This window comes from Haliotis asinina, chromosome 2, assembly GCF_037392515.1.
Source record: "Haliotis asinina isolate JCU_RB_2024 chromosome 2, JCU_Hal_asi_v2, whole genome shotgun sequence".
Taxonomy (NCBI): domain Eukaryota; kingdom Metazoa; phylum Mollusca; class Gastropoda; order Lepetellida; family Haliotidae; genus Haliotis; species Haliotis asinina.
Genome location: NC_090281.1, coordinates 23,998,599 through 24,025,949, shown reverse-complemented (window position 1 = coordinate 24,025,949; position 27,351 = coordinate 23,998,599). Strand labels below are relative to the sequence as shown.

General features: G+C 41.7%; 1 protein-coding gene across 1 annotated transcript; it reads right to left on the bottom strand.

The window, feature by feature from the left end:
• Window positions 1–612: 612 nt before the first annotated feature.
• LOC137273433 (phosphatidylinositol 4-phosphate 5-kinase-like protein 1) lies at window positions 613–27,332 on the bottom strand. The gene is made up of 10 exons (XM_067806120.1): window positions 27,312–27,332; window positions 23,684–23,961; window positions 13,709–13,774; window positions 12,538–12,695; window positions 12,203–12,271; window positions 11,493–11,583; window positions 3,433–3,528; window positions 2,697–2,769; window positions 1,702–1,858; window positions 613–1,060 (listed from the first exon to the last, which is right to left on the bottom strand). Exons 2-10 carry the CDS (start codon window positions 23,906–23,908, stop codon window positions 613–615), a joined length of 1,383 nt encoding a protein of 460 aa, XP_067662221.1. The 5' UTR covers window positions 23,909–23,961; window positions 27,312–27,332.
• Between the last annotated feature and the right edge of the window lie 19 nt (window positions 27,333–27,351).

The following is a 27,351-nucleotide window of genomic DNA, read 5'->3' as shown; positions in this document are numbered from 1 at the left end:
GAATGTTTCAACCACTATCCCAGTCCTTCTCAAAACCGAAGGGTTTTAAGGTATTACAGGTACAACTGCTGAATACCTATTGCCCACCATGTTTAAGTTAGGTCACACTATAAAACCTTGAAAAGTAAAATCAAAATCAGCCACAATTGCTCATGATCTTCTTATCAGCGCCCAAGAGTGTCAAATAGTCAGCCCCCGATTGATTACACTTTAGATTATTTAATATCCAAACCTTTGTCTTTACACCAAGCCAATGCAATGCAATGCAATGCAATGCAATGCAATGCAATGCAATGCAATGCAATGCAATGCAATGCAATGCAATGTTTTTATACACTGCTACAACTTTACACATAATTAACACTGTATTGAGTATTGGATATACTGTAGACTAACTACAAGTCCTACTCAGCATAGAGGTGTTGGTTAGACTTAGACATTACCATCTAACTTAGCAGTCGAATGTCCAGCTGAACAGGGAAATGAGAGTATTTGAGTATATGAAGCACTGGTAGAACCAGCTCAACAGCATCATGTGCGACACATTCACAGACAGTGACACAGTGTCAAAACTAAACCTATCTCGACTCATATACCCTCACTTCCCATAATTCACTTCACATGCTCGATTATGAAGCGCAAGAAGCGGTCCCCATACTCGCCAGGGGGTACAGTGGAGTGGTCCGCGCAGCAGTATTTGATGTTCTTGTAGATCCTCCCAGTCCTCTGACGATACTCGTACAGCGTGAAGAAGTCGATCACACCGAGGAAGTAACGGTGGGTGGGACCGTCGATGATGTGTAAGGCATTCTTGCAGTTGGGTAGGAGACGGCGGTTCTCTGCTGTCATCAGCCCATCAAGATACGAGGTCTCTGTCAGGGAAAGAGGGAAGAATACGCCAGTCTTACGTACCGGGGACTTTTCATCCACGTTGGTCTTGGTGTCATCATTTGGTGTTCCTGGAAGTGAGTGCATCTCAATGCCACCACTTTCAACGTTCCCATTGTGATGTTCAGGAGAGCTGTTGTCGGATGAAGAGGAGGCTGTCGATGGGAGGGATCTGGTAGAATAAGTAATTACTGGTTAATGCAAAGTCTGCATGGTAAGTAAAACACGCCACTGAAATGATCTAATGATACAGACTATATAAAGGCATCCACTCCATTTCCACCCACTTTTATACTAAATTGTTGGACATCTCAGTAGGGACGGTCTCATGTTATCCACAAGATTACCCCATCCAGTCTTCTAGGACCAGAGCATGTCTCACAAAGAACAGTCTAACAGTAGCCACTAGATCCCCTTCCAGCCTTCTACAACCAGAGCATGTCTCACAAAGAACAGTCTAACATTACCCACTAGATCCCCTTCCAGCCTTCTACAACCAGAGCATGTCTCACAAAGAACAGTCTAACGTTAGCCACTAGATCCCCTTCCAGCCTTCTACAACCAGAGCATGTCTCACAAAGAACAATCTAACATTAGCCACTAGATCCCCATCCAGCCTTCTACAACCAGAGCATGTCTCACAAAGAACAGTCTAATATTAGTCACTAGATCCCGATCCAGCCTTCTACAACCAGTGCATATCTCCACTAGACTACCCACCCAGCCTTCCATGACTGGGTCATGTCTCACTAGGGACACTGTCACATTATCCACAAGGCTACCTCAGACGCAAAGGACTAGAAAATGTCTCACTTCTTCAGCCTCTCCACCAAGTTTCCGAACGTCTCTCGTCGCTCATCAGTGTGGAGCTCCTGTCGACCAATCAAGAGACTGTAATCCTGCACGGCCATTTCCTTCAAGAACTCAGTGTCTGCCTTAAGTTGGGTTATGAACCATTCCCTCTGTGGTCCTGTAACCATGGCAACATTTAGAACTTATATACTGTAGTCTTCATTCAATTTGTACATTTCTACAAGGTGACAATACTTGTTGGTTAGTGTCCAAACGGGAGCTTCACACAAATCAGTTTACATTGAGAATCAGTAAAATGCACTCACGGAATATTCCAGCCATACAGCAGTGGTTTGTAAATAATAGAATCTGGTCCAGACAATCCAGTGATCAACAGCATGAGTATCGGTCTACACAGCTGGGATACAGTTGTGGGATACAATAACATGTGTGAAGAAATCAGCGGGCATGACAACCCAATCCCTAAATAAAGTATCAAGATTTCTGGCACTAATGTTGCATAATTTGTTCAAACTTTTTAATTCAACACTGTAATTTTAATACATATTTTTTTTCAGAATAATTTATAAAGTAGCTTTGCTGGGGACTGACAGTGTAAATGAATAAAATGCAATACTGATTTGTAGAGAAGCGTGGGGTGATAGTGTGCCTTAAAGTAACTGTGCTAGTCAACTGACTACAACTGTGTCACAGACACATAATGAAGAACTGTGGTCAACAGTGCTGAGTCATCATTTATGAGCAGTGCACATGGTACTTATGATCATCAACAATGTTGATCTTATCTGTTCAGCATTAATATTATCTGTTTGATGTAAAATACAATTTAATGTGATAAATTCATCTAGTTTCTTGAATATAATTTCTTTCGGCGACCCTTTGAATGTTTGTTGGGGCCTCTACACTTTCTGTAGCCATTCTGACATATTTGTCAGTTTCCCTTTAGACTAACATAGCCTGTTTCCTGGGGAACTTACTGTACCCATGGCACTCACCCAAGTCAATGACTTCATCGAGGAAATTCTGGTCTTTGAGCACCGTGACAATGTTGCTGCCTGGGGGGTAGGGCTGAAATATGAAAAGAGTTACAATGGAAACTGTAGCTTAGTTTAGCTACTGAGACATCTGTAGCATGTTTGAGATATATTCAGCACTTTTGAGGCATCTGCAGGACCTTGTTCTCAATTCTGTGTATGATTGTCTCCCCTGCTATTCCAACTTCTTGTACATGCTTTGCTCTCCTATTTTCCCCTCAGATTCCAAACACAATCCATAAATTCAACACCCACCAACACATCCCCCACCTCTCTCCCACCCCAACAAATAATACCCTGTATTAATGGACACCACCCACCACAACACAGCACCCCAAGCTACCTATTAACAAATCCCATACACTCTTCCACATTCACCCTGATTCACCCCTATAGTCATTGAGTGAGTGACTTTTGTTTTACGCCAGTTTAAACAAAATTCCAGCAATATCACTACACGGGATACCAGAAATGGGATTCCCAGATTGTATTCATAAGGGGAATTGAACCCAGACCCTCAACATGATGAGCAAACACTTGAACCACTAGGCTATCCCCCGTCCCACCCATCCAGTTATTGAGATGGCACAATAAAAATAGAATTTGTCTGGACTAGTACACAAACTGTATGAAAGCAGTAATGTTAAGTCAAGGTGGGGTCCCGAGTCCTGCAATTCTAGAAGAGACAAATACCTACCTGTTGATATCGGCCAGCCAGAGCTCCCTTAATGTCAAATCTTGTCTCAATACGATGACTTGGGTAAAATATACTCTGCATGACCACAAAGTATTTCTGTAACAAATCATACCAGTTGACTACCTTCATACAAAATTCAAAGAAAAATACTTTACTTCTTTAAGTAAAAATTAAAAATTCTTAACTTTACATTTCTCTGTCATGCTGTGATAGTTTAACCACATAACCAGTTTCTAAGAATCAGAAGTGAGAAATATATGGGGGTTAACAATAAAGCATTGTATCAAAAGTTTCAGCTATGAGTCTTTGAAGCTCACACCATTATCCACCATATCTAAGATCATTTAATACAAACTTTCAAGGGCCCTTTTATACAGCATTAACACTAGAAAAATAGATCATTGACACCTTAGCTCACTCAGACAGGTGAACAACAGCCTAAAACCATAACAACAAGGATAATAATAATGCATTTCAATGCTGCTATTTCACACGATAAGGATGCTCAAAACATACAATCTGATTGTCATTACCCTGGATAACCAAAGCTAGAAAGGCACTAGAAAGTTAACAGTCACATTGCTTATCCCACCTGGTACCCATTTTCTGTATATAATAATAATAGCCACATTTCCTTATCTTTGAAATATAATGTTTAAGTCATAACGCCGTAAGACGTTTTAGATGTCAGTGTGGTAGAAGTGATAAATTCAAATGAAGGTCAAAATTCAAAATATTGAAAAAAGGTTACAGAACTTAATCAAGATTTCAGATTGTGTATTTATAATAATCAACCTCGACTTTAATATTACACTCATCCACACACCTACTGACTCTGTCAAGTTTATTAAAATCTAAATATTTTAGATATTTAAATACTTACCTTACCATAGGTCTTATGCATATTACCTCAAGCTTCGCTAGAAGAGATCAGACAGTCGTTGATTCGCCATTCCCTAGATGGCTACCTCATGTAATCTACGAATGTAGTCACGGAAGTGACATGATCTCCCCACTCGCGCAAGCGCGAACAATCCAAAAATCACTTTTACTGGCAACAGGAAGGTCCGAAGAGTCCAGAGTGGGGAGGAGCATCCAGCGTTGGGAGGGAGTCACCGCCCTATGGTAAGGTAAGTATTTAAATATCTAAAATATTTAGATTTTAATAAATTTTTAACTTACCTTACCATAGGTCTTATGCATATGGCTTCGACAGATGGATGGTGGTGTGGACTCCGGAGGACCATCCCTCAGCAACCAGTGCACATGCATTAGGAGAACCTGGGAGACCAATGCCAACAGTCACAGGACAAACCTGGAAGCAGGACAAAGAGTAACCCAAGGGAACTCCAAAGAAAAACCGACGCACCCTGAGGGTGAGGTTAATCTTAAGACCAACGGTAAGTAACAGTGTTATTACCTAATGGGCGGACGTCCATCAGTAAGTTGCTGGGCAACCACCAACGGACTGAAAGACTGTAGTCCCTCCATGTCCTCAACTGCCAAGTCCCTCAGGTAGTGGGAAGCGAAGGCAGTAGACGACGCCTTCCAATAGCAGCCTTCCATAGTTTGTGGCACTGTGCAATTTCTATGGAGGGCCATGGTAGATGCCAACGCTCTGATCTCGTGTGGGTTGTCCGCCACCGGATGAGGTAGACGCTTGGCATCAAAAGCCGCCAGGATCGTAGATCGAAGCCATAAGGCGACTGTGTTCCTGTTCACCTCCCCTTGCAGGTAGTCGAAAGCGGGATGAACAGTCTTTTAGGGGAACGTCTCTTAGAAGCCAACTTCCGGATGTAACATCTGAGGGCTCTAACGAGACACAGCAGCTCCCCCTCCATGTCCTCAACTGCCAAGTCCCTCAGGTAGTGGGAAGCGAAGGCAGTAGACGACGACTTCCAAAAGCAGCCTTCCATAGTTTGTGGCACTGTGCAATTTCTATGGAGGGCCATGGTAGATGCCAACGCCCTGATCTCGTGTGGGTTGTTCGCCACTCGATGAGGTAGACACTTGGCATCAAAAGCCGCCAGGATCGTAGATCGAAGCCATAAGGCGACTGTGTTCCTGTTCACCTCCCCTTTGCAGGTAGTCGAAAGCGGGATGAACAGTCTTTTAGGGGAACGTCTCTTAGAAGCCAACTTCCGGATGTAACATCTGAGGGCTCTAACGAGACACAGCAGCTCCTCCTCCAAGTCATGTTGTCCCAAGACTGCAGATGACAGAGGAATGGAGAACAGCCTGTCTGGCTGTCCAGGGAGCTGATTCTTGGCCACAAAATCTCACAGGAGACCCAAGTGGGCTAGTCCATGCCTCGACTGATCCAAGCGAACCTGCGTGACGTCCAGGGCATGAATTTCACTAGCTCTATCTGCGGTAGCTAATGCTAGAATGAAGACCGTCCTTTTTTTTTTTTTTTTTTTGAGACAAATACACGAAGGAGGCTTCCTCTAAAGGCTTATACGGAGGTCCTCTAAGATGTTGTAGGACGATGTTGAGGTCCCAAACTGGAGGACGAAGCTTAACTTTCCGGTCATCCAATTTGCAGGCCTTGAGTAGCGCAATAAGATCTGGTACCTTGGAAATCTGTTTATCTGCTTTAATCGAATAGAGTTCAAAGCCGACAGATAAGTCCCCAAGGTACTGCCTCTAAGATGCTTGCAGTTATGCAGGAACAGGAGGAAGTTCGCTAAATACTGTGGAGAAGCTGTCATAGGGTCTTGCGATCTTTGAGCGCAAAAACTCTCAAATGAGCGCCACTTGTCGTCATATAAGGACCTAGTGGACATTCGATGCGTACAAGCTAGGACGCTTGCTGCGCACAAGGAGTAGCCCTTAACTCTTATTGCCTTCTGCAGATGACCCAACTGTGAAGATGAAATCTCAGTGGGTCTGGATGCAGCTGCCGACTGTGCGGATGTCGAAGCAGACGTAACTAATCTGGGAGCTGGTATGACTCTCCGCTGGCGAGATGACGCAGGTCGGGGAACCATGGCCTGGCTGGCCACCAAGGTGCGACCAAAAGCAGTCGCAGGATCGTGTCAATCGCCCACGCCTATGGGTCCATAAAGTGACTGAGTGGAAACCCTGTGCTCCAGGGTGATTAATTTCGCCACTTGAGATGAGTACCCCTTGGCCCTCAAGACTATCACAGATGGTCCAGGCGCAAAGATGAAACCGTGACGGATCCAGGTGCAGTGTCCAATTGTGAGGATGGTACAACAATTGGTCCCACTCTGGAAGCCGATTATTTGGAACGTCTCTCGACACAACATATTCTCTGTTGGAGATAGACGTAGGGGGCGAGATAAGGCGTCTGCCATGAAGATGCAGGCTCCTGGTATGTGAGATACTTTTATTTGGAGGATCAGACTCAACCACGTCGAAGGGTAGAAACGACAAGTGTAGTAGAGGTCGAGGCCTCCTTGACCCTTGTTACCTAGAGGGCTACTATTGAGTTGACCGTATGGATCATCAGTAGCTTGTCTCTCGGTGCTGTCAACCAATAATAGACATGCATCACCGCTTTTATCTTCAACTGGGTGATGTGAAGAGATAGAGCTCCACTCCCCCAGAATCCTGCTGCAACCTCCTTGACTAGATAGGCACTCAATCCTGGTAGAGATGTGTCAACCTAAAGATGGTTGTTGAATGACGGCTCTAATATGCAAGTTCCAAACATTGACCAGCGAGTCTACCACTGGTGTGGAGTCAAGACGTCCAATGTCGTACACCTGTCTTGAAATCATGATCAAGAAAACGCTGTCATAGACGTAATAGTAGACGTCTACGTCTGATCATATCCTAAGGTGACGTGAGCAAATCGAGTAGACATTATCACTGACATAGTGATAACGGACAGAGTACAGCTTGCTTTTAACAGCGCCTTGAACTTCGACCCCCGAACCTGGGACGGCGATGTGATGAATCAAATCCCGCGGAGTTAGTTGAAGCTGACTTAACAGCCTGATAATGAAGTACAACTCTCTCAAGATAAGCTTGTATGCCATAAAAATGCTTCATTCTTCGACTTCAGAACAACCACGCTGTACATTATGAATGTGTTGACATTTCAAGAAGTCTACTTATAACTGGCCGTCTGTCCGATCAGAAACTGCCATACATCGCTGCACGCCTCCTGATAAGCAGCGTTGAGACTACTGTTAGAGGATTTCTATGCCGACTAGAGAAATCCAATGCCGCTGTAGACTGCTAGTCTAGAGTGTAAACGACATCTTTCCATTGTAAAATGACTGTAAGTCACTGCAGACAACTTCCTTACACTAGAATCATAACAACACATTCTGCGCAGGGCGTTGTCCCTCGATGACCAATCAAATTGTAGATGTAACGACCCTGGGATCCTTTGCAGGGCGTTGTCTCTCGGGCACCAATCAAAATGTAGACGTGACGTCACCGGTGTAGCAGGTAACTGATCATCATGAAATCTTGTAAACGGTGATACCCTGCTAGCCTATAGGCTTGACCGTAACCATGCTGTTTGCGAGCACGTGTCCAAATGAGTAAAGCGCGCGAAAACCCTTCCGCCGCTTGAAACTGACGTAGACAAATTGTTTTTCAGATAGATGTGTTGGAATTTTCCCCGAAGATAAATGCCGTCCTCTCTTGTAATAAGAGGTGTAGTTAGGCGTGTCACTTTGTTGTTGTCTCGAAAAATCTTCGTGACGAAATGAGTAAAGCATGTGAAAGAAAACTTTCTCCGCTTGAAGTATATGTAGACAAATTGTAACGTAAGGATCTACAGGGATGCGACCAGTCCCTCCCACCTAACGGCGTAGGAATATCTGGTACGGTGATCGATCCTCGAGGCGTTGTCTTCAGACAAGTCCATCGCCGCCGCCGAGGTAGCTGACGCCAGCGCAGACAACGGCTTAAGCATCCGCTTGAGTTCAGTCTCAATGGCCACCTGCTTAGAATCCTGCACTCTATGAGAGAGCCGCGAGGAGCCCAATAACCGCTACAGAGATACAACCAAGACAGCCACGCTGTCCGCGAAATCCAGGCTGTCTATCTTGTAATCTGACTTCCTCGACTTACACGCTTAGAAATTCGGATTAGTTGACAATTTCGCATAGACCGCATGTAATACAACCATGGCGTCCGCCACCATAGGATGAGGCGGGATGAGTAGTTCCGGTGATAAATGAATTGCTGCAGGGTTGCTGGAATCAGCCGAAGGCGAAGGGCAGTCCGGTAGCCTGTCAGCAATCCACTCGAAGACGACTGATAAGGGTAGTCAAGTGCCATCACCATCGCCGTCGCCTCCTACTTCCTCGTCGAAGTCCGGGCAAAAACCTTGTACCTCCAGGTCCTCCCAGGACATGGAATTCGAATCACGCCGCAGTGTAAGAGACGGAGTCGATGCATGAGCAGCAGATTCCTTGGACGGGATCCAAGGTGGTTCCGGTGACCGCAAACGCCGAGTTCTAGAGGAACGTCGAGGTGATATGGACTGGGAGAGCAAGTAACATCTTCACCTGGTAGTAAAGCGAGAGTCCACATTCAAAGGGCGTCGCGGGGACCGAGAACTCCGACAAAGACTACTGTGGAGGGTACAGGATCGTCGACTCCCAGGGAACCTGGAGCGCGATCTGCGCCGAGCGCGCCCTTCATCCAACTGTCGTTGCAAAACCTCTTCCCTGGACAACGTATGCAACACCCTGGGTATACGGTAAGACGCAGGTGCTGGCGCTGGCACAGGGTCCGGCGTCGGCGCTGGTGTCGGGACAGGCGCTGATGTAGACATAGGCGCTGGCGTAGGCATAGGTACTGGCGCAGGCATAGGCACTGGCGTAAGCGCTGGCACAGGCGCTGGCGTAAGCGCCGGCGTAGGCTTAGGCGCTGACGCTGGTGTCGGCATAGGCGCTGGTGTCGGCATAGGCGCTGGTGTCGGCATAGGCGCTGGTGTCGAGACAGACGCTGGCATCGCAGCAGCACCGGGCGTGAGGAGGGAGCGCAGGAACCTCTGGACCTCCGGATGAGACAAGCCTCTGGACGAAAACAGATCCACGATGGAATCCGAGCGAGGTGGTTCCGGGGACAAACGTACAGGCGTCATGGACGAACGCCCCATCCCAGGCGTCGGCACAGGCGCTGAAGGCGGTTGTAAGTCAGGGTCGTCCGGCAGAGATCCCAACGACGACGCTGGAGACGACAACCTTCTCTTCCGCTGTGAAAAATGCTTCCTCTTAGCCGCAAAAGAAGCCTTGAAACCAGCAACCAACAACGCCTTGCAGTACTGGCAGCGTCCGTCAAAAGAGCAGGCCAGAGACGCACAATCCGGGCACCAAGGGTGGGGAAATTCGCCGATTCCTGCCCCTAGCAGACGGTGCTAAACTGGCGAGACATACACAGTTAAGTGCAACATACAAAACAAAACAATACGTTGAAACCAACGCTAGGCGGTAGAAAAAACACCCCTATACCAGAAATGCAGCACCAACGCACCCCCACTATAAAGTAGGCATGCCCGTAAGCTCGTGACAGCGAAGGGCAAACAACCAAAAAGGTTGCCTGCGTACATCGCAACGTGGCACAAAAAAACATATAAATGCAGTGAAACTTGGCAAAAATACTAATCGACATGGAAAACCACATGGAGGGAGAAAACCAGCAAGATATAATACCCCCACGGACGCCATGCCGCACTCACACACGACGCGGGCGAACCCACCCCGAAGTGAGAGAAAAAAAACAACACGAGGTAGCAAAGTAAGTGCAGTTAAAAGATAACTTACCTTAACACGCACACCTAAGGGATACAAACCATACCTACCCGTGAGGAAACAACTTTATTGAACCACAAAGTAGGTAAACTAAGCAAACCAAAAACGTCCGAACAGACGAACGCTAGAAGTAAAAGTGATTTTTGGATTGTTCGCGCTTGCGCGAGTGGGGAGATCACGTCACTTCCGTGACTACATTCGTAGATTACATGAGGTAGCCATCTAGGGAATGGCGAATCAACGACTGTCTGATCTCTTCTAGCGAAGCTTGAGGTAATATGCATAAGACCTATGGTAAGGTAAGTTAAAAATTGTGCTAGATACAAGTATAAAATACTGGATACCATTTCACAAAACAATAATAGCATCACAGTGCTACGACTGTCACATGTCTATGTTTAATTATAGGTGTTACGACTGTCACATGTCTATGTTTAAGTATAGGTGTTACGACTGTCACATGTCTATGTTTAAGTATAGGTGTTACGACTGTCACATGTCTATGTTTAAGTATAGGTGTTACGACTGTCACATGTCTATGTTTAAGTATAGGTGTTACGACTGTCACATGTCTATGTTTAATTATAGGTGTTACGACTGTCACATGTCTATGTTTAAGTATAGGTGTTACGACTGTCACATGTCTATGTTTAAGTATAGGTGTTACGACTGTCACATGTCTATGTTTAAGTATAGGTGTTACGACTGTCACATGTCTATGTTTAATTATAGGTGTTACGACTGTCACATGTCTATGTTTAAGTATAGGTGTTACGACTGTCACATGTCTATGTTTAATTATAGGTGTTACGACTGTCACATGTCTATGTTTAAGTATAGGTGTTACGACTGTCACATGTCTATGTTTAAGTATAGGTGTTACGACTGTCACATGTCTATGTTTAATTATAGGTGTTACGACTGTCACATGTCTATGTTTAAGTATAGGTGTTACGACTGTCACATGTCTATGTTTAAGTATAGGTGTTACGACTGTCACATGTCTATGTTTAAGTATAGGTGTTACGACTGTCACATGTCTATGTTTAAGTATAGGTGTTACGACTGTCACATGTCTATGTTTAATTATAGGTGTTATGACTGTCACATGTCTATGTTTAAGTATAGGTGTTACGACTGTCACATGTCTATGTTTAAGTATAGGTGTTACGACTGTCACATGTCTATGTTTAAGTATAGGTGTTACAAGTGTCGTAGTTCAATGTTTAAGTATAGGGGGTACAAATGTCATAGTGTTAAGACTGCTTTGCAAAACAGGACCCTTGCAAATTGTTGTATTGTAGTTGTAGTAACAACCTTCCTCTCGCCTGGCATCTGTATGGAGTATAAGCCCAGGTACTTGACTATCAGGGAGTGGGGAAACTTGAGGAAGTGCTGCAGGTAGTCACTGAAACACACCACAGCAATGTCATGTATAAACTGCAGAGGTACAGATACAGGCGCCCTCAGTTACAGGTAGTCTCAGTAAGAGAACAAGAGGTGAATGTAAGGTAAAGCCCTGAGGATATTCGGCTGGACTTAAACCTGGGTAGAGAGGAAAAAGCTCTTCAGATATCAGGTGGGACTTACCCCAGGGTGAAGAGGAATAACTGTAGAATAAAACAAGACCTGCAAGCATTATTGAAAAGTAAGCCAACTTCCCCTGAAAATGCCCACAGGTCGAAAGAGCAGGACATTATTAAGATAATGTCTGACTCAGAGGGACATTACTAAGATAATGCCCATGTCAGAGGGACATTGTCTAGGTAATTGCCCAAGGGAGTGAGATTTATCAGTTTTGAGGGATATTATGAAAAAAGTGTCCCTCCACCCCAACTGAGACTTACCCCAGGTTGGAGAGGAAAAGGCTGTGGGGATATATCAGGTGAGACGTACCGAAGAGTGCAGAAAAAGAACAAGAAGTTAAGGAAAGTTCTGAACTAAAGATATCAAGTAGGACCATCCCCAAGGTGGAGACGAGGAACTGGATGTAACGGTAAGCTCTGAGAATATCAGGTGGAACTTACCCCAGGGTGGAGAGGAAGAAATCAATGCAATATTTTCTATCAGTCTTCAGTAAATACTGCTGATCATTGCTGTGAAGAAGAAAACAAGTAAGACATACATTAGAAGGGTACATTCAGCGATATAAGGGGCTGGACAGTTTATCCCAACACTTGATCTCAGTGATCAACATATTTGACCACCAAAATGGAGAAAAACATATTAACGTCAGATAAGGTAATGTTCTGTTGGCTGTGAATAGCTGCAATGTTGCTGATGCAGCATAAAGCAACATTCATCACTCTCACTATTCTATGAAGCGAGGAAACAGCATAGGGTCCATCGACACCTCACTCACCTGAGGAAGAAGTCCTGTCCACTCTTCGAGTTGCTGACAAACTCGAGGTATGGCAGTTTGGCAGGAGCAACAGACTCCAGATAGATGTCTTGTCGCAGACCGATGGCACGGCGGATTGCTGCAAATGCTGAGCTGGCGTAACTGGCAAACACAAAGACCTGTAGGGGAGAGAGAAGAGAGAGTGGGTGAGTTTAGTTTTGTGCCACTTTTTGGCAATATTCCATGTATATGACAGCGAGGAACAACAGAAATGAGCACCAGATATGGGCTACACACACTGTACCCATGTAGGGAATCGAACCTGTGTCTTCAGCACAAGTGAACGCTTTAGCCATTGGGCTACCACACAGCCCTGGGGAAAACAGAAAAAGTTCATGGACGTCATTGACATTTGATTTATAACCAGTGTTTTGTTGCTGCTGCCCTCAAGCAATATTTAGATATTGTACTTCATCATAATATTCATCCTTGATCATCAAATAACCTAATTTTTTACAAATAAGACATACCCTTGTCCCATTTAAGACCTTAGATTCATTTCAGAAGTGATTTCACCAGCTTGATCTATTAGATCTGTCTGGTTCGTGAAATTGAAATCAGCAACTATTCTTACAAACGTGAGGTCATAGATCTGCTATCAATTAAAATCAATCAGTTACCCCTTAAAACATGCGTTCATAAGTGTTAAATAAAGCAGGGGACCTCCGTATGTTTCAGCTAATTCCATTTGTGTTGGAAACAGTTTACAACAGCTGAGCTAAGTAGTGATAAGATAGATAGATAATATAGACTGTGCAATCAGCAATCTTTCAACTTTGTAAATAAAACATTCTGGGACGTAAACATGGTGTACATGAACATGATGAAAGCTTGTGATGTATGACAAGCCCAGTGTTCAGCTGTTTGACAACACACACAGCGATATTTCCGAGTAGTGTAAACAGGCTTATGAAATACTGATGATTTACGCCACTTACAGCAGTATTCCAGAAATATCACAAAAGGAAACACTGGAAATGTATCACAAAGGGAACACTGAAAATGGGCTTCATACATTGTACCAATGTAGAAAATCAAACCATGGTCTTTGGCGTGATGAAAGCTTTAACCATAAGACTACCTGCCACTGACAGTTTATGAGAAATGTTTGAATAAGGTGCAGGACACTGACCTGTCCATCGGGGCCCTCGACCTTCTTCTCCAACACATGCTGGTAGTCCTCCGCCTGCAAACTTTCCTGAACACACAGAACATAGATGCAGTAGTATGACTAAACATAATGAAGTATAAAACCATCCTACTCAAATGCTTTAGACTGAGTCAGCTGGATTAACAGGGATGAAAAACAGAGAGGTTTTCATTGGACTCATTGATGTTTACACCTTGAAGTCAACTATGGCAATGTTTTACAAACTTTACACACAACTGAGATCTTAAAGTAGGTCCAACATATCCTGGCTAGTCCTGGGGATACAAATTTACAAATCTGTGTTACATTCTTCAAAACAACCTTAGCTAAGATCAACCTTCAACACTAAGGTCAGAGTTACCATCCCCTTAAGATAAAGAAAACACCCGTTGCACAAACAACCTCAGGGTAACCTTAACTCGGACTCCAACCTTAGAGACGCTAAGGTTGGTTCGGACCAGCCTTAGTTATGAACCTTAACTTAAGGTTAACTTTAGTTTAGCTTGTTTCATGCAGCAGGAGGCTAACCTCAGTAAAAGTCTAAGGTTGTAATCTGGGAGATAAGGTAGACCTTAAGAGATGAGGTTGCTTTGAACAACAGAGCACTGTTCAGTAATTTGCAGCAAGTTCAAATACAAGGGTTCCAAAATGGTTATCACACTCACAGCTCGGTCATGTATTACCATTGTGACTGGTATAAGTAGTTGTTTATACTACTGACAGCATTTACAATATCACAGCTGTTTTGTCCTGAAGCTTACAGTTTCCCATGAGAGTTTTTGAGAAAGCACCATTATAAGCACTTTTGCTGGAACTTGTTGAAGTGGAAACTAACAAACAGAGAGGAACAGCTCTCTTGGATTCTTCAGTTATGAAGAAATCATCTCACCTTAGTTTAAATGAGTTAAACTATTAAATCAGTTAAACTAAGAATCATGTGAGCAAGTCAGAAACAACATAACACGGATCATTCACACAAACGTTTAGCTAAATAAACCTTGCAGTTTGCAGATACAATATGCAGCAACACCAGGAAATGAAGAAGAGCTTTGTTGCATATTTTGTGTTCAAAGACCAGAAGTCAGCATTTGATACATATGCCATAAAAATATGATAGTGTGAAGAACATATGCTTGGAGTACATGAAACGGAATGATACTTACAGCAACGGCTGAGCAGAGCGAAATTGTGCATGTTCAGCCCAGCTGATGTGTCAGTGTTTCAGCAACATTAATTTTAACAGGACATTCAATTCTTTGCTGGATCTACTGACCTGAGATAAGTTATGAATTTCATTCCAAATTGTGTTTATATTGTCAGGTTATCAGTTTCCATGTTTAAAACATGTCTGCCTGGTTCATCATGGTAAGGAGGTCAAGCAATGTAGAGGTGACAATCAGACAACAGGGTTTGAGTGATCCAGTTCATCCAGTGAACAACATAGTAGAGAATAATTCACAGTCCCTCAGTATGGTCTTATGCTGCCTTTTGCAAATATTCCAGCAATATCAACGCAGGGGACACCAGAATTGTGCTTCACACAATGTACCCCTGAGGGGCATCTAACCAGAGCCTTCGGGAAGATATATGAATACTGTAACCACTAGACTACCCCACCACCCCCTACACTAGACACACCTGAGAGTGGACGCTTCAAAATAATACACTGTATCCTAGGGACACATTACAATAGTCATCACACCCTGAGACCATAACCACTGTTGATGGGTTCAGGGCGCGATGACAATTGCATGCACTGTATCCTAGGGACACATTACAATAGTCATCACACCCTGAAACCATCCAGAGTGGTTATGGGTTACCGCCATTTCATCCATCAATCAAGTCCACTGTATGCATAATCACAGATTCATTACAGGCTGTAAGGAAATTGCTGAAATCTGTAGTAAACCACTCCATTTCATTACCATAATATGGATCCTCCAGATGTCAGCATGTGGTGAGTGCATGTAGTGGCTAAGGGTGACAATCGATACTTGCCAGACTAAAGCATGAAACTTTGCAAAGTGCTGCCGAATATCTTGATGAAACATATGTTTGGCAGGGTACCAGTAAGATTTTGTTTTCTTTTTCAGAGAAATGAAATTACTCTGAAGTTCCAAAAGTCAGCTAGTATCACAAATTCAGGTCTGAATAAAAGGTTACTTCTTTTCACAAACAGTGTTTCTGAAATATGATGGCTGAAAAGTTCTTTAGGCCTAAATATTTAGTTTCTTGAAGTCCTTACCAGAAATACAAGAAGACAAAGTCAGCAATATCCCCTACAAATGTCAAAATGTTTTTCATGAATATGTCAGTTAGTTACGACTATGTAAAATGTTTCAGTACATAGCAGTAAGTGAGTGAATTTAGTTTTATGCCACACAAAATTCCAGTGATCCGTGATTAACATAATCTGGACCAGATAATCCAGTGACAAACAGCATGAGCACCGATCTACACAAATGGGATATGATGACATGTGTCAACCAAGTCTGTGACTATATCTCAATGTGGAAGGAGAGACTGAAAGGTTTCAATGTTCTGCTTCTGAAAAGTCAAACTTATGGCCATGGATATGCAAAATAAGTTTTATTCAGTAATCCAAAACTACTAAAAGGCACCACAAGACCTATCCATGTGAGATATTTGGTGAAGAAATATTCAATGGTTTTAAAGATCTGCTCCGCAAAATAGCACTGCCATGAATTTCACACAAAGTCAAACTTGTTGCCATGGAAATGCAAAACATACTTTATTCAGAAACCCAAAACTACCAAAAGGCACCAGTGCACCACCAGACCCATCTATGTGCCAAGTTTGATGAAGAAATACTCAACAATTTTCAAGTTCTGTTCCAGACAAGATGACACCTTCACAGTCACAGCCTAAGTCATGTGTGCATGGAAACTGCCAAAAATAAAATTCATATCTGGGTCTTAACCCCTAAAACTTAAAAGCACATCTATGGATCATGCTTGACATATGAACCACATTGATGAAGCTAGCAAGCATAGTGCGGAAGATCTGCTCAAGACAAGATGACATGGTCATAGTCACTGCCTAAGTCATGTTTCCATGGAAACAGCAAAAAATAAAATTCACATCTAGGTCTAACCCTCAAAAGTCACACCTAGGGATCATATTTGACATGTGCACAACGCTTGATTAAGCTATCTGGAATAATTTAAGAGATATACTTCAGACAACTTGTGACGTAAAGACAGAGAGACAGACAGACGGACGCAGACACACACGAATGGAACTCGTTTCTATATGCCCCGCAACTTCATTGTTGCAGGGGATAATTACACCAAGGGAAGTCTACCATGCCAGGAAAAAGGATGAGAAGAAGCCTCACCTAATGTTATTATACCATTATATTTTGATATCTTACATACAATATATATTAGAGAGTTATATCATTACCACAGATTCATCTGGTTCAGTTTTTTTATCAGCCCTATGTATGCATGTACAAAATGATAATTTATACTTTCTAAAATTCATGGACTACAGAACCTTACATATGAACTGACAAGTAGGTTAGTCGGTTACTAAGCTACCTTGTCAATTTCTCTGTACACTAGCAACAGCTGTCATCTCACTTATCAACATCCAAGCACAGAGGCAGATTGACCATGTATCTCTATGTATTGGCAAACTTATACATTGTTAATTCTGTACAAGAGCTCAGTCAGGAACTGATTCACTGCTGGCAGATTCAAATATCCACGTCACCTTCAAATAGTTGGAATACTGACCGCAACACAAAGCAGCAAACGGAATTAAACTCACCCAAATGTTTATTTATTTGCAAAATGTTCTGAGTTAATCAGCATTAACATCAGTGTCTGCTACATTTAATTTGGGGTCCTCAACCAACCTCCCTCAGTTCTCTTCAACCAAGTATCATGGTCCTGAAATGAACTTTTGTGAGATTAATAATAGATTGCTTTCTTATGCGTGCCCTTTTTTCACAAACACACTGAAATCACTCCTACTGCTCTTGTTTTCATGAAATTTCTTGAAAAACTGGGCATGAAGACAATGTACAGTTTCTAAAAACTAGAACACATATTTTCTCCCCCATGCCACTCCCACCCCATCCAACTTCCACCATATTCAACTCCCACCCCATCCAACTTCCACCATATTCAACTCCCATCCCTTTCAACTTCCACCATATTCAGCTCCCACCCCATTCTTCTCCCACCATATTCAACTCCCATCCCATTCAACTCCCACCTCATTCTTCTTCCACCATATTCAACTCCCACCCCATTCAGCTTCCACCATATTCAACTCCCATCCCATTCAACTTCCACCATATTCAGCTCCCACCCCATTCTTCACCCACCATATTCAACTCCCATCCCATTCAACTTCCACAATATTCAACTCCCACCCCATTCAACTTCCACCATATTCAACTCCCACCATATTCAGCTTCCACCATATTCAGCTCCCACCCCATTCAACTTCCACCATATTCAGTTTCCCATCCAATTCAACTTCCACCATATTCAGCTCCCACCCCATTCAACTTCCACCATATTCAACTTCCATCCCACTCAACTTCCACCCATTCAACTCCCCACCCTACTCAACTTCCCCCCTATTCAACTCCATCCCCATTCAACTTCAACTACATCATCCCAGCTCGAACCACCAGCCCCAACACAGCATCCTCTGTAATCTGAATGACAGCCAGCTGGAGATGACTTAACTCGTCATCACAAATCACTCCCAAACGTACCAGAATTACCCTAATTACAAATGTCATTGTATGATTACCATATAGACAACGTGGTAAATAGACCATTCATATCCTGAATACAGCAAGCCCATCATTAATACCGCATATCATCAATATAGATAATGAATAATGACAAAGCTCTAGTGCCAGCTCCCAGTTACTCAATACATAGATAGCCTAACGAGTTTCCAGGAAATAAGGAAGGCTGGAAATCATTCAAAAGATGTGGGGACACCAAGAAACTAAACAATCAAGATTATTATATACTGTATCAAATCATGCTAAAAGCCAGATTCTGTAGTTTCAAATGCAATGCCATCATTTTGAAATCACCCTGAGTGCTCATTATTCATTATTCATATGTGTATATTTGAGATGTGCATTTGTGAGTGTAATGATCTCTGATTTAGTCACAAGAACATCCCTGTGGGAATTTTGACAGCTTGGGATCCCTGTAACATATGTTATACATGTATGTATTTGTGATTACAATTCATTATTCACATATGTATATTTTAGAAGTACATTTGTAAATGTAATGATCTGTGATTTAGAGCAGCCCTTCGTTAAGTTTTACTCCTGGGGATCGTTGTAACATTGCTATACACATATTAGGGGTTAGACTTTATCAGTAAGGTACAGATTTTAGCACTTTTGTGAGGTCCCATCCTGGATTCAAAACCATACTCTCAGAGTCAGACACCAGTTCACCTGCTTACAATGTCAGCCACCTAACCTAGTCGTCCACTGTCACTTCACACTAGAGATCCTTGACAGAATTATACCCCAGCATCCTTTCCCGACTGAATGAGTCAGCCAAACTGGACAGGTAGCCAGAAACAGTGACATGACTGATCATTGTCATTGCACCCTGAAAACATGGATCACTGATGATAATATCAATCACCTGACTGTCTGGTCTAGATCTGATTACTTACAGGCCACTGTTGATATCAATCACTTCATTGTCTGGTCTAGACTTGATTAATTATGGGCCAATGTCACTATAAATGAATTCATCACGTTCATCATCTTGTCCAGAGTTGGTTACAAACATGTCGCTATCAATCACTTTGATTGTTTGGTCTTAATTTGATTGCTGGCACTATTGATCACTTGACTGTCTGGACGGGATTTAATTACAGACAGGCTACTGTGACTATCAGTCACATGATTGTCCAGCTTAGATTTGATTACTTACAGGTCACTGTTGCTAGCAATCACTTCACTGTCTGGTCTACATTCGATTACTTGCAGGCCATTGTCAATAGCAATCTCTTCATTGTTTGGTATATATTTGATTACTTGCAGGCCATTGTCACTATCAGTTACTTGATTGTCCGTCTAGATTTGATTACGAACAGGTCACTGTCACTATCCATACCTTGACTGTCTTGTCTCGATTTGATTACTTACAGATGACTGAAACTATCGACCACACAATTGATAGACTTTACAAATGCCCAATCATAGATTAAAAAAGGCATTGCAATGGGAGCACTAGTCAATAATATGACTCTGAAATAAGGTTAATGGTAAACAAGGCAGAGACAGATATATTCCAAAGTTTTTCTTTGGACCAAGTACACAAGATTCTAGCAGTTGGTTATTGCGGTAGTCCAGTACACTGAGGAGAGATACAAAAATCAGTACAATCTGTGCTGGACTGAGTGTAGTCTACGAGCCTGATTTTTCCACTTCACATCTGTTAATAAGATATTTAGCAGTCACACATGTGCTATACATTTTAAGCCTAGGCCATCTGTCACCAAGTGCTGTGCCTCCAGAGCAAACCAGGGCTGGTTTTACAAGGCTGCCCAAATAACACATATATTGATAAACATGGTAGGGCCAATTTCTCTGTTTTGCTTAAACAACCTAAATATTATAGATCACGAAATGTTTGCATCATGATATTTTTGTGAGTGGCGACCAACAGACGTTTTTGCGTCACAATGTTTTTGCGACTTGCCTAATTCTGAAAATATAATTTAGTTTGACAGTTTCAAAGCTTACTTGCATCTGAGAGTTATATCTGAAGTAAATCCAATCACATATTAAAGTTTGCCGCTAATCTTGAACACCACTTAGTGGAGTACTTCCGCATGTATGCAATCAGTGATCTTTTCCTAAAAACAACACTTGCTGCATAGGCCATATAAGCTTAAAACAGTTCAAAGGGATTAAATTAAATGGACTGACTCTAATAAATTGGCACTGATTAAGGACCAGTTTAGTCAGTGTCGGTGAAGCTGTTGATCTCCAGATAAGTGTCATGAAAGCTATCCATGCCCGCTGGATGGTCTTGGCCTTTCAAACAGTTTCCAAGAAATGTGTGTTGCGTGCTTGGCACCTGTCTGGAGCATCGGATGTACTGATTGAGTGACTTTTGTTCAGGGATCCATTGTTTGACATGAGTACGAGTTTGTGAGTACGAGTAATGCTAGCAATTAGTCATTCTCCGCGTCGTTGTCATTGCTTAATATATGTATTGTCTAGATCTACTGTTAATTTATAAGTGGTGAATAATAAAGTGAAGATAGGACAGGTTGTTTGCTGATTATTCATTGCATTCTACCAGCAAATTGTGTCATGATACTTTTGAGAGCTCAAGTCATTCGCAATTTTCGCAAAAATATCATGCTCACAAAAATTTAATGATTTACAGTAGCTGATTTGTCTACATTGTGTGGGTTCATTGTTGAACTGCATGTAGCAATATTACACCATTATCAAGGTTGGGAAAGCAGCTATCAGTGTGAACCCATGACGTTAATGAAACAGCCTGCTGGCATGATAACATCAGTAGCAAACTGCAACAGATTTTTGTTGATGATTATAAATGATGACAAACGCTGTTCTACAAGAGGAAAATGAGACAAATCCATTTATACTCATGGGTGAGTGAGTGAGTGGTTTAACGCCGCTTTTACCAGTATTCCGCTTTTACCAGTATTTCCATGTGTGGAATCGAATCTTCAGCGTGACAAGCAAATACTTTAACAACTGTGCTACCCCATCCCCCCTTAGCCTCATGGGCTCCAGACTAGATTAGCTGTCCACCAAGGAAATGACTCTTATTTGAAGTCATATTCATTGCGCATTAAGAGAAAAAGCTGAAGAAACGTATGTCTTAGATTTTATCAATGTGAGATCTATAGTATAGATACAAATAAGGTGGAGACAAGCTAAAAAACATGATGAGGAAGAACTTAGATTCAAACCATACATGTTCATTTCCCCAACATAACATAAGGATAAAACACTTCATGCTATCAACAAAAACTGACTCAGTAAGATTTCCTACCACTTCAGCATTGCTCTGCCAATATCACCTACAGTTTCATTAGGCTTAACGATCCGTGAAGGTTCACAGCAGAACAGGTCTTCAGCAACCCCTGCTTACCATAAAAGACGACTATGCTTGTTGCAAAAGGCAAATAATGGGATCAAGTGGTCAGGCTTGCTGACTTGGCTGACACATATCATCGGTTCCCACTTGTGCAGATTGATGCTCATGCTGTTGATCACTGGATTGTCTGGTCCAGATTCAATTATTTACAGACCGCCGCCATATGGTTGGAACATTACTGAGAGTGGCGTAATACAAAACTCACTCACAGACCCACTAGGCTTTACACCATTCCAGGATTCCACTCAGGCATTGTAAGAACATTGCAACACTTAAACCCCTGAGCTACTCTCCCAAATAGACACAAATATGACATTCCTTAAACCGTAGATGAGCAGTAAAAGACTAAAGGTGTAACAATGAATGAACTGATAGCCTTTGAGAGCACCCCCAATACTACTTTATCAATAGGTGTATGAAATGACGATCCAGGACATCAAAAGTTGCATCTACTATCGATACTACTGCGTTAATTTGTTTTCTAGATAACAATAAATTGAAAACATTTTCTGTCCTACAGTCCTACCTCTGATCGAGATTAATCTCTAGTTGCTGTAACATACAGTAATTTGCAGTCATACACGGGTGTAGAGTTACCTCCCTTAACAAAATGGCACCTCAAGAAGACATTATATAGTGATTATGCAAAATTTGAAACATGCCCTCTAAGAGGGTCTTTTCCACCGACATCATTACAGCACAGCATGCTACTCATAAATCTGCTCATGTAGACAGACTCTTGTTTCTAAAAAGGAGAACTGGAAAGTATGATACCAAGATAAAAACATATTAACTGCCTTCATCACACTATTCGAGTATATATGAGAGAATGTGAAATATTGCCATTTGCCAATAATGTTAACCTAACATTCAACTTTGTTTATTTGTGAGATTTCTTTATACTTTTATGGTGACAAAAAAATATTGTCTTTAAATCTATTGTTTTCAGCTCATGAAACATCTTCATATTGTTAAAACTATAAAAGACACAGTGACTGTTTTCTGTTGAAACAGAAAGGTGACCATTTATCACAAATGTGACAGGAGCACAGACCCAGTATTTATTAGTGACTGTAGTTTTACGCCGCACTCAGCAATAGTCCAGCTATATATGGTGGCGGTCTGTAAATAATCAAGTCTGGACCAGACAATAAAGTGATCAACAGCATGAGCATCGATCTGCACAATTGGGAACAGATGACGTGCCAATCAAGTCAGCGAGACTGACCACCTAATCCCATTAATCGCCTTTTACAACAAGCAAAGTCACCTTTTAAGGCAAGCATGGGTTGCTGAAGGCCTATTCTACCCCGGAACCTTCACGGCTCATTTATTTATTAACTTGTGTTATTTTACATGCCAAGTTGTGGGCATCAAAGAGTCTGCAAACCACAGTTTTGTAATAAACTGTATCGAATCCTGTGTGAATGTGTTGGCTTGTCGACTTTTTAATACTACATCATATTCACTAAGAAGTCATCATGACAACTTGTCAGGTACTGACTTGAAACTTATAAGGAATAAACAACTGAGCACATTTTATGGTTCAAGTAGTTTAATGTAAGAGAAATTGGTAGAAAATGGCAATTTACCTGAACTTTGAATTTTGTCTGAACTACTGCAGTAGTTATTGCAAATAGTACATTGCAATGGTCTATCGACATCACAATAATACCTTATAGACCTCAATAGTCACCCCTAAACATGACAACTGCTCAACTATCTTGAGCAAGTACATGATGATGACATTGGTCAAGGGGAACCACAAGTTTCAAATGGGCCTCACCTTTGGTCCCAGTTCCGGATGGCTGAGAAGAACATGTCTGATTCCTGTCCTGATACAGTTCAACATGTCATAGCGATGATGATCAATGTCTACCTCAACTACCCCTTTACGCTTGAGTCGCTTCTGAAGACGTTGCCAGGCACTGGAACGTGACTTCTGCTCTGCTTGCTGTGTATTGGTAGATGTGGTGGCAGAGGCCCCAATTTCATGTAGTTCAATCGACATGGTTCCAAGGGGTTGTGTGGCTTCAATTCATCTGAGTTACCAGTCGGTTATTTCTGTTGACATACAAGGAAGTCTGGATTCTGAAAGTTCTCACAACAATAAGCCAATATTGTGACTGTCAAAGGAGGTAAGTGCTAGGCTAAGCACCTGTTATTGATAGAATCCTTTCAAAATTGAGGACTAGTACTGGTAGTAGCAGATTATTGAGCTATTAATTCAAAATGGACACAAATAATTGAAATATGACATCCATTGCAGAGCAGTAGATTCACAAAAATAGACAACATTTATATGTTGATCAAAGATATCAAACAAGCGATGTCAGGTTCTCTAGAACAAGTATCCAATCCCAAATATCACTGTAGTTCCCTTAATCTCTCATCAATATACATAAAACTGTGTTCTGCTCAAAAGTTTTATAAGTGAAGTTCCCCTGAAATAAGCCATATCGCCTGAGATCAGTTTAGTGAAACTGGGATATACTTGAGCAAATATAACATCCAATTTGTGTCTCGATTCTTACATAGTCAGGAACATAAGGTAAAGTCTTTTACTTGTAAAGTTGGATCAACAACACATTGTCAACATTGTAGATGTCCTGAGACCTGTGGCATAGTGTGTGACATCACTCACAGATGACATACAATTCAGGTTAAGTTATCTCCACAACAGATTTGTGACCTACACTAACAGACAGTTGTAAAGAGGTGTAAAGTCCGCACAGTCAGGAATAAATTAGATACAGCAGGTATCTGAGCTAAGCAACCATACATTGAACCCATCCTGATGAAGTGGACATATCGGGTTCATCCAGCTGGAGTAGAACAAGGTTGTCTTCACAGACAAGTCACACTTCTCACTACACTTTGCCAGTGGCAGGATCAGGTGTGATGCAGGAAATGTGTTGTGGATGACTAATTTAGAAGAGGCAGCGGTTTGGCTCAGGAATCATATGTTCATTGCCAGTCTCTAATTATTTGTCATCCTTTAGAACCTTGCTACCACACAGTATTGAATCAAGGTCGACCGCCGCTCTTCAAAGATTCACGTAGCTACATGGTCCTTGAATAACATTTCCGCAACATCCCATACTGCAGTTGTTATATCCTACACTATTTTTCGAAATCAAAATGAAGCCGAAGTCCACCTGTTGTTATCTGCATTTTACCTGGATGTTTGCAGTATGAACAGTGATACATATCTATTTCCATTATAAAACACACTCTACTAACGATAATTGATTCAATTAAATAATTGTCAAGTCTTCAATTTGATTGAATATATGTTAAGTCTCCCACAATGTTCTACTCCAGAGTAACAATGAGTTTTTTATAATTTTGACACAGATTTCACAGCAAAGAATATGTCACAATGAATTGTTGTGTGTTGTATCCCTAGCACTCAAACTGCTCAGTAGATGTCGCGTGTGACACCTCGTTCCTACAATATGGAGCAGTATTGAAGAGTGTCTATCCAGCTTGGAACATGACACCTAACAGGTGTCAACAAACTGCTGCAATATATCCTTCATCAAGGGCAGATGATCTCAATGGATATCTAGACAAAAGCGGGTTTCCGACAATATGTCCATAGCACTGTCCAAAGTGTACCATGTTGGTAAAGGACCAGTTCACAAACTCATGGACAGGGGCAGTGATAATGATTTTAGATAGGGTTGGGGCACCACCCCTTTTTTCTGTGGAAGTAGGGGTGGGGTGAGTGCTATACAGAACAGTGAAAGAAACGCAAGTTTTGAAAAAATGAAATCTCATAAAAGTAAGTGTTCATGTTTATGACTTCTATTAAAAAAATTGATCCTTCAAAAAACAAAAACAGTTATGTTTCTTTTGCTGTTGAGTATACATGACATGAAGAGAAGGAGGTGGTGTCATTTATTTTGTGCATAAATTTGACGGTATCATTCACATCACACATGCTTCTCTATAAAAATCATCACCCCCAAGCCATAAATTATGCATGCCATTATGGATGCAATAATATTTCTGTAAATCGATTTCATCTGTCCATTCTAATTGTGATCTTCAAAGTAAACAAGTTTAATTTAAACAACTGAACACAAAAGAAATGATTTTATAGAAATATTTACTGACTGCCTGATTTTTTGCCACAAATACATAGTACATGTATAATCAAAGATGCATTGAAAAGACTCATTATTCGATGAACAAGGACACATCTGACTTATTCATAACTTAAATTATAGCACAAAATATGACTGCATGAATATATGTTTCCAGTACATTTAAATTAAGCTAACAAAACCGACAATGATTTCCACATATGAGGTTTAAAGATATGTGAATTTTTTTTCTAATTTTTTCTATCTAAATCATTCATTCATTAACAATCCCTAAAGTGAGTAGAATAAAATTGAAACTGTCACTGCCAGTTTCAACTTGTGCAAAATATTTAACCTACATACCCCGCCTGCGACATATGTAACGAGAAATTCCTGGCCAGATACCTTTGGGGTGGTCAGGGCAATGGGCAACAGTGAAACGAGTCTAATTGTAAAATATATGCTGTCAGCTACTAAGTCTGCCTGGTCTGTTCAAAACAGGTTCATATCTATGCAAATTCAAATTCAATCCTGAATGGTAAAACTAACTAAGGTGGGTGCCCCAGGCTCATCAAACATTCATGTAATGTTGTTTTAATCATCTTACCTATCTCAATTTACATAATGAAAATGAAACCAATTAGCAAAGTGTTCAGCAATAACCCCCAGTTTGATGTGCTGTCAGTGGCTGAAAGCATTTGGTGAGACATTTGGAGTGACAGCTCAGTTATTTGTCACAAATACAAGAGTACTGGCAAGGGTGGACTGTTTAAACACATTACTGTGGAAAATCTTTTTTGTGTCAGTTTAACAACATCACTCGATTCACTGGTTTATATTGGATTTCCTTACCTGGTAATCATGTACAGGGGAAATATGAACATTCACAATATGAGTCACAGGGAAAATATGAACACTGACAATATTAGTCACAAATAACACGTGTTGGATACTGTTTCTTTCCTCCGTTCGCTACAAAACAGTGACAATTCATTAAGTACGACAAATCTAAATTTGCATTTTGAAATTTTAATTTCTGAAAATGGAATAAGTTCTTAGTGCTTTATGCCGCGGCGTTTACAAAGCTTTACCTTCGGACTGGGAAGATACGATTTGATCGTTTCAAAGATGCGCCATTTCAAAGAGATGTCAAACCTGACAGCTGTCAAACCGGAGTCAGTCCCTGAGGCCCCAGCGCATCTGTTTCCTGCTTTTCTGACCGATGTGCATCGAACGCTTAATGTACACAGCCATCCACGTTTCCTGTACACCATATCATCAAAACGAAAGCCAATGCATGGAAATAAACCAACCAGTATCTACCTGCATTACACAGAATTTCCCTTCCTTCGGCTCCAATTAA

Excerpts from the sequence above, each read along its gene's own strand:
- LOC137273433 (XM_067806120.1), bottom strand. The coding sequence starts at position 23,908 with ATGTCGATTGAACTACATGAAATTGGGGCCTCTGCCACCACATCTACC. Across the intron at positions 12,272-12,537 it reads GGACAGGACTTCTTCCTCAG|CAATGATCAGCAGTATTTAC; the intron begins GTGAGTGAGGTG and ends TCTTCTTCACAG. Across the intron at positions 1,061-1,701 it reads TTGGTGGAGAGGCTGAAGAA|ATCCCTCCCATCGACAGCCT; the intron begins GTGAGACATTTT and ends TTATTCTACCAG.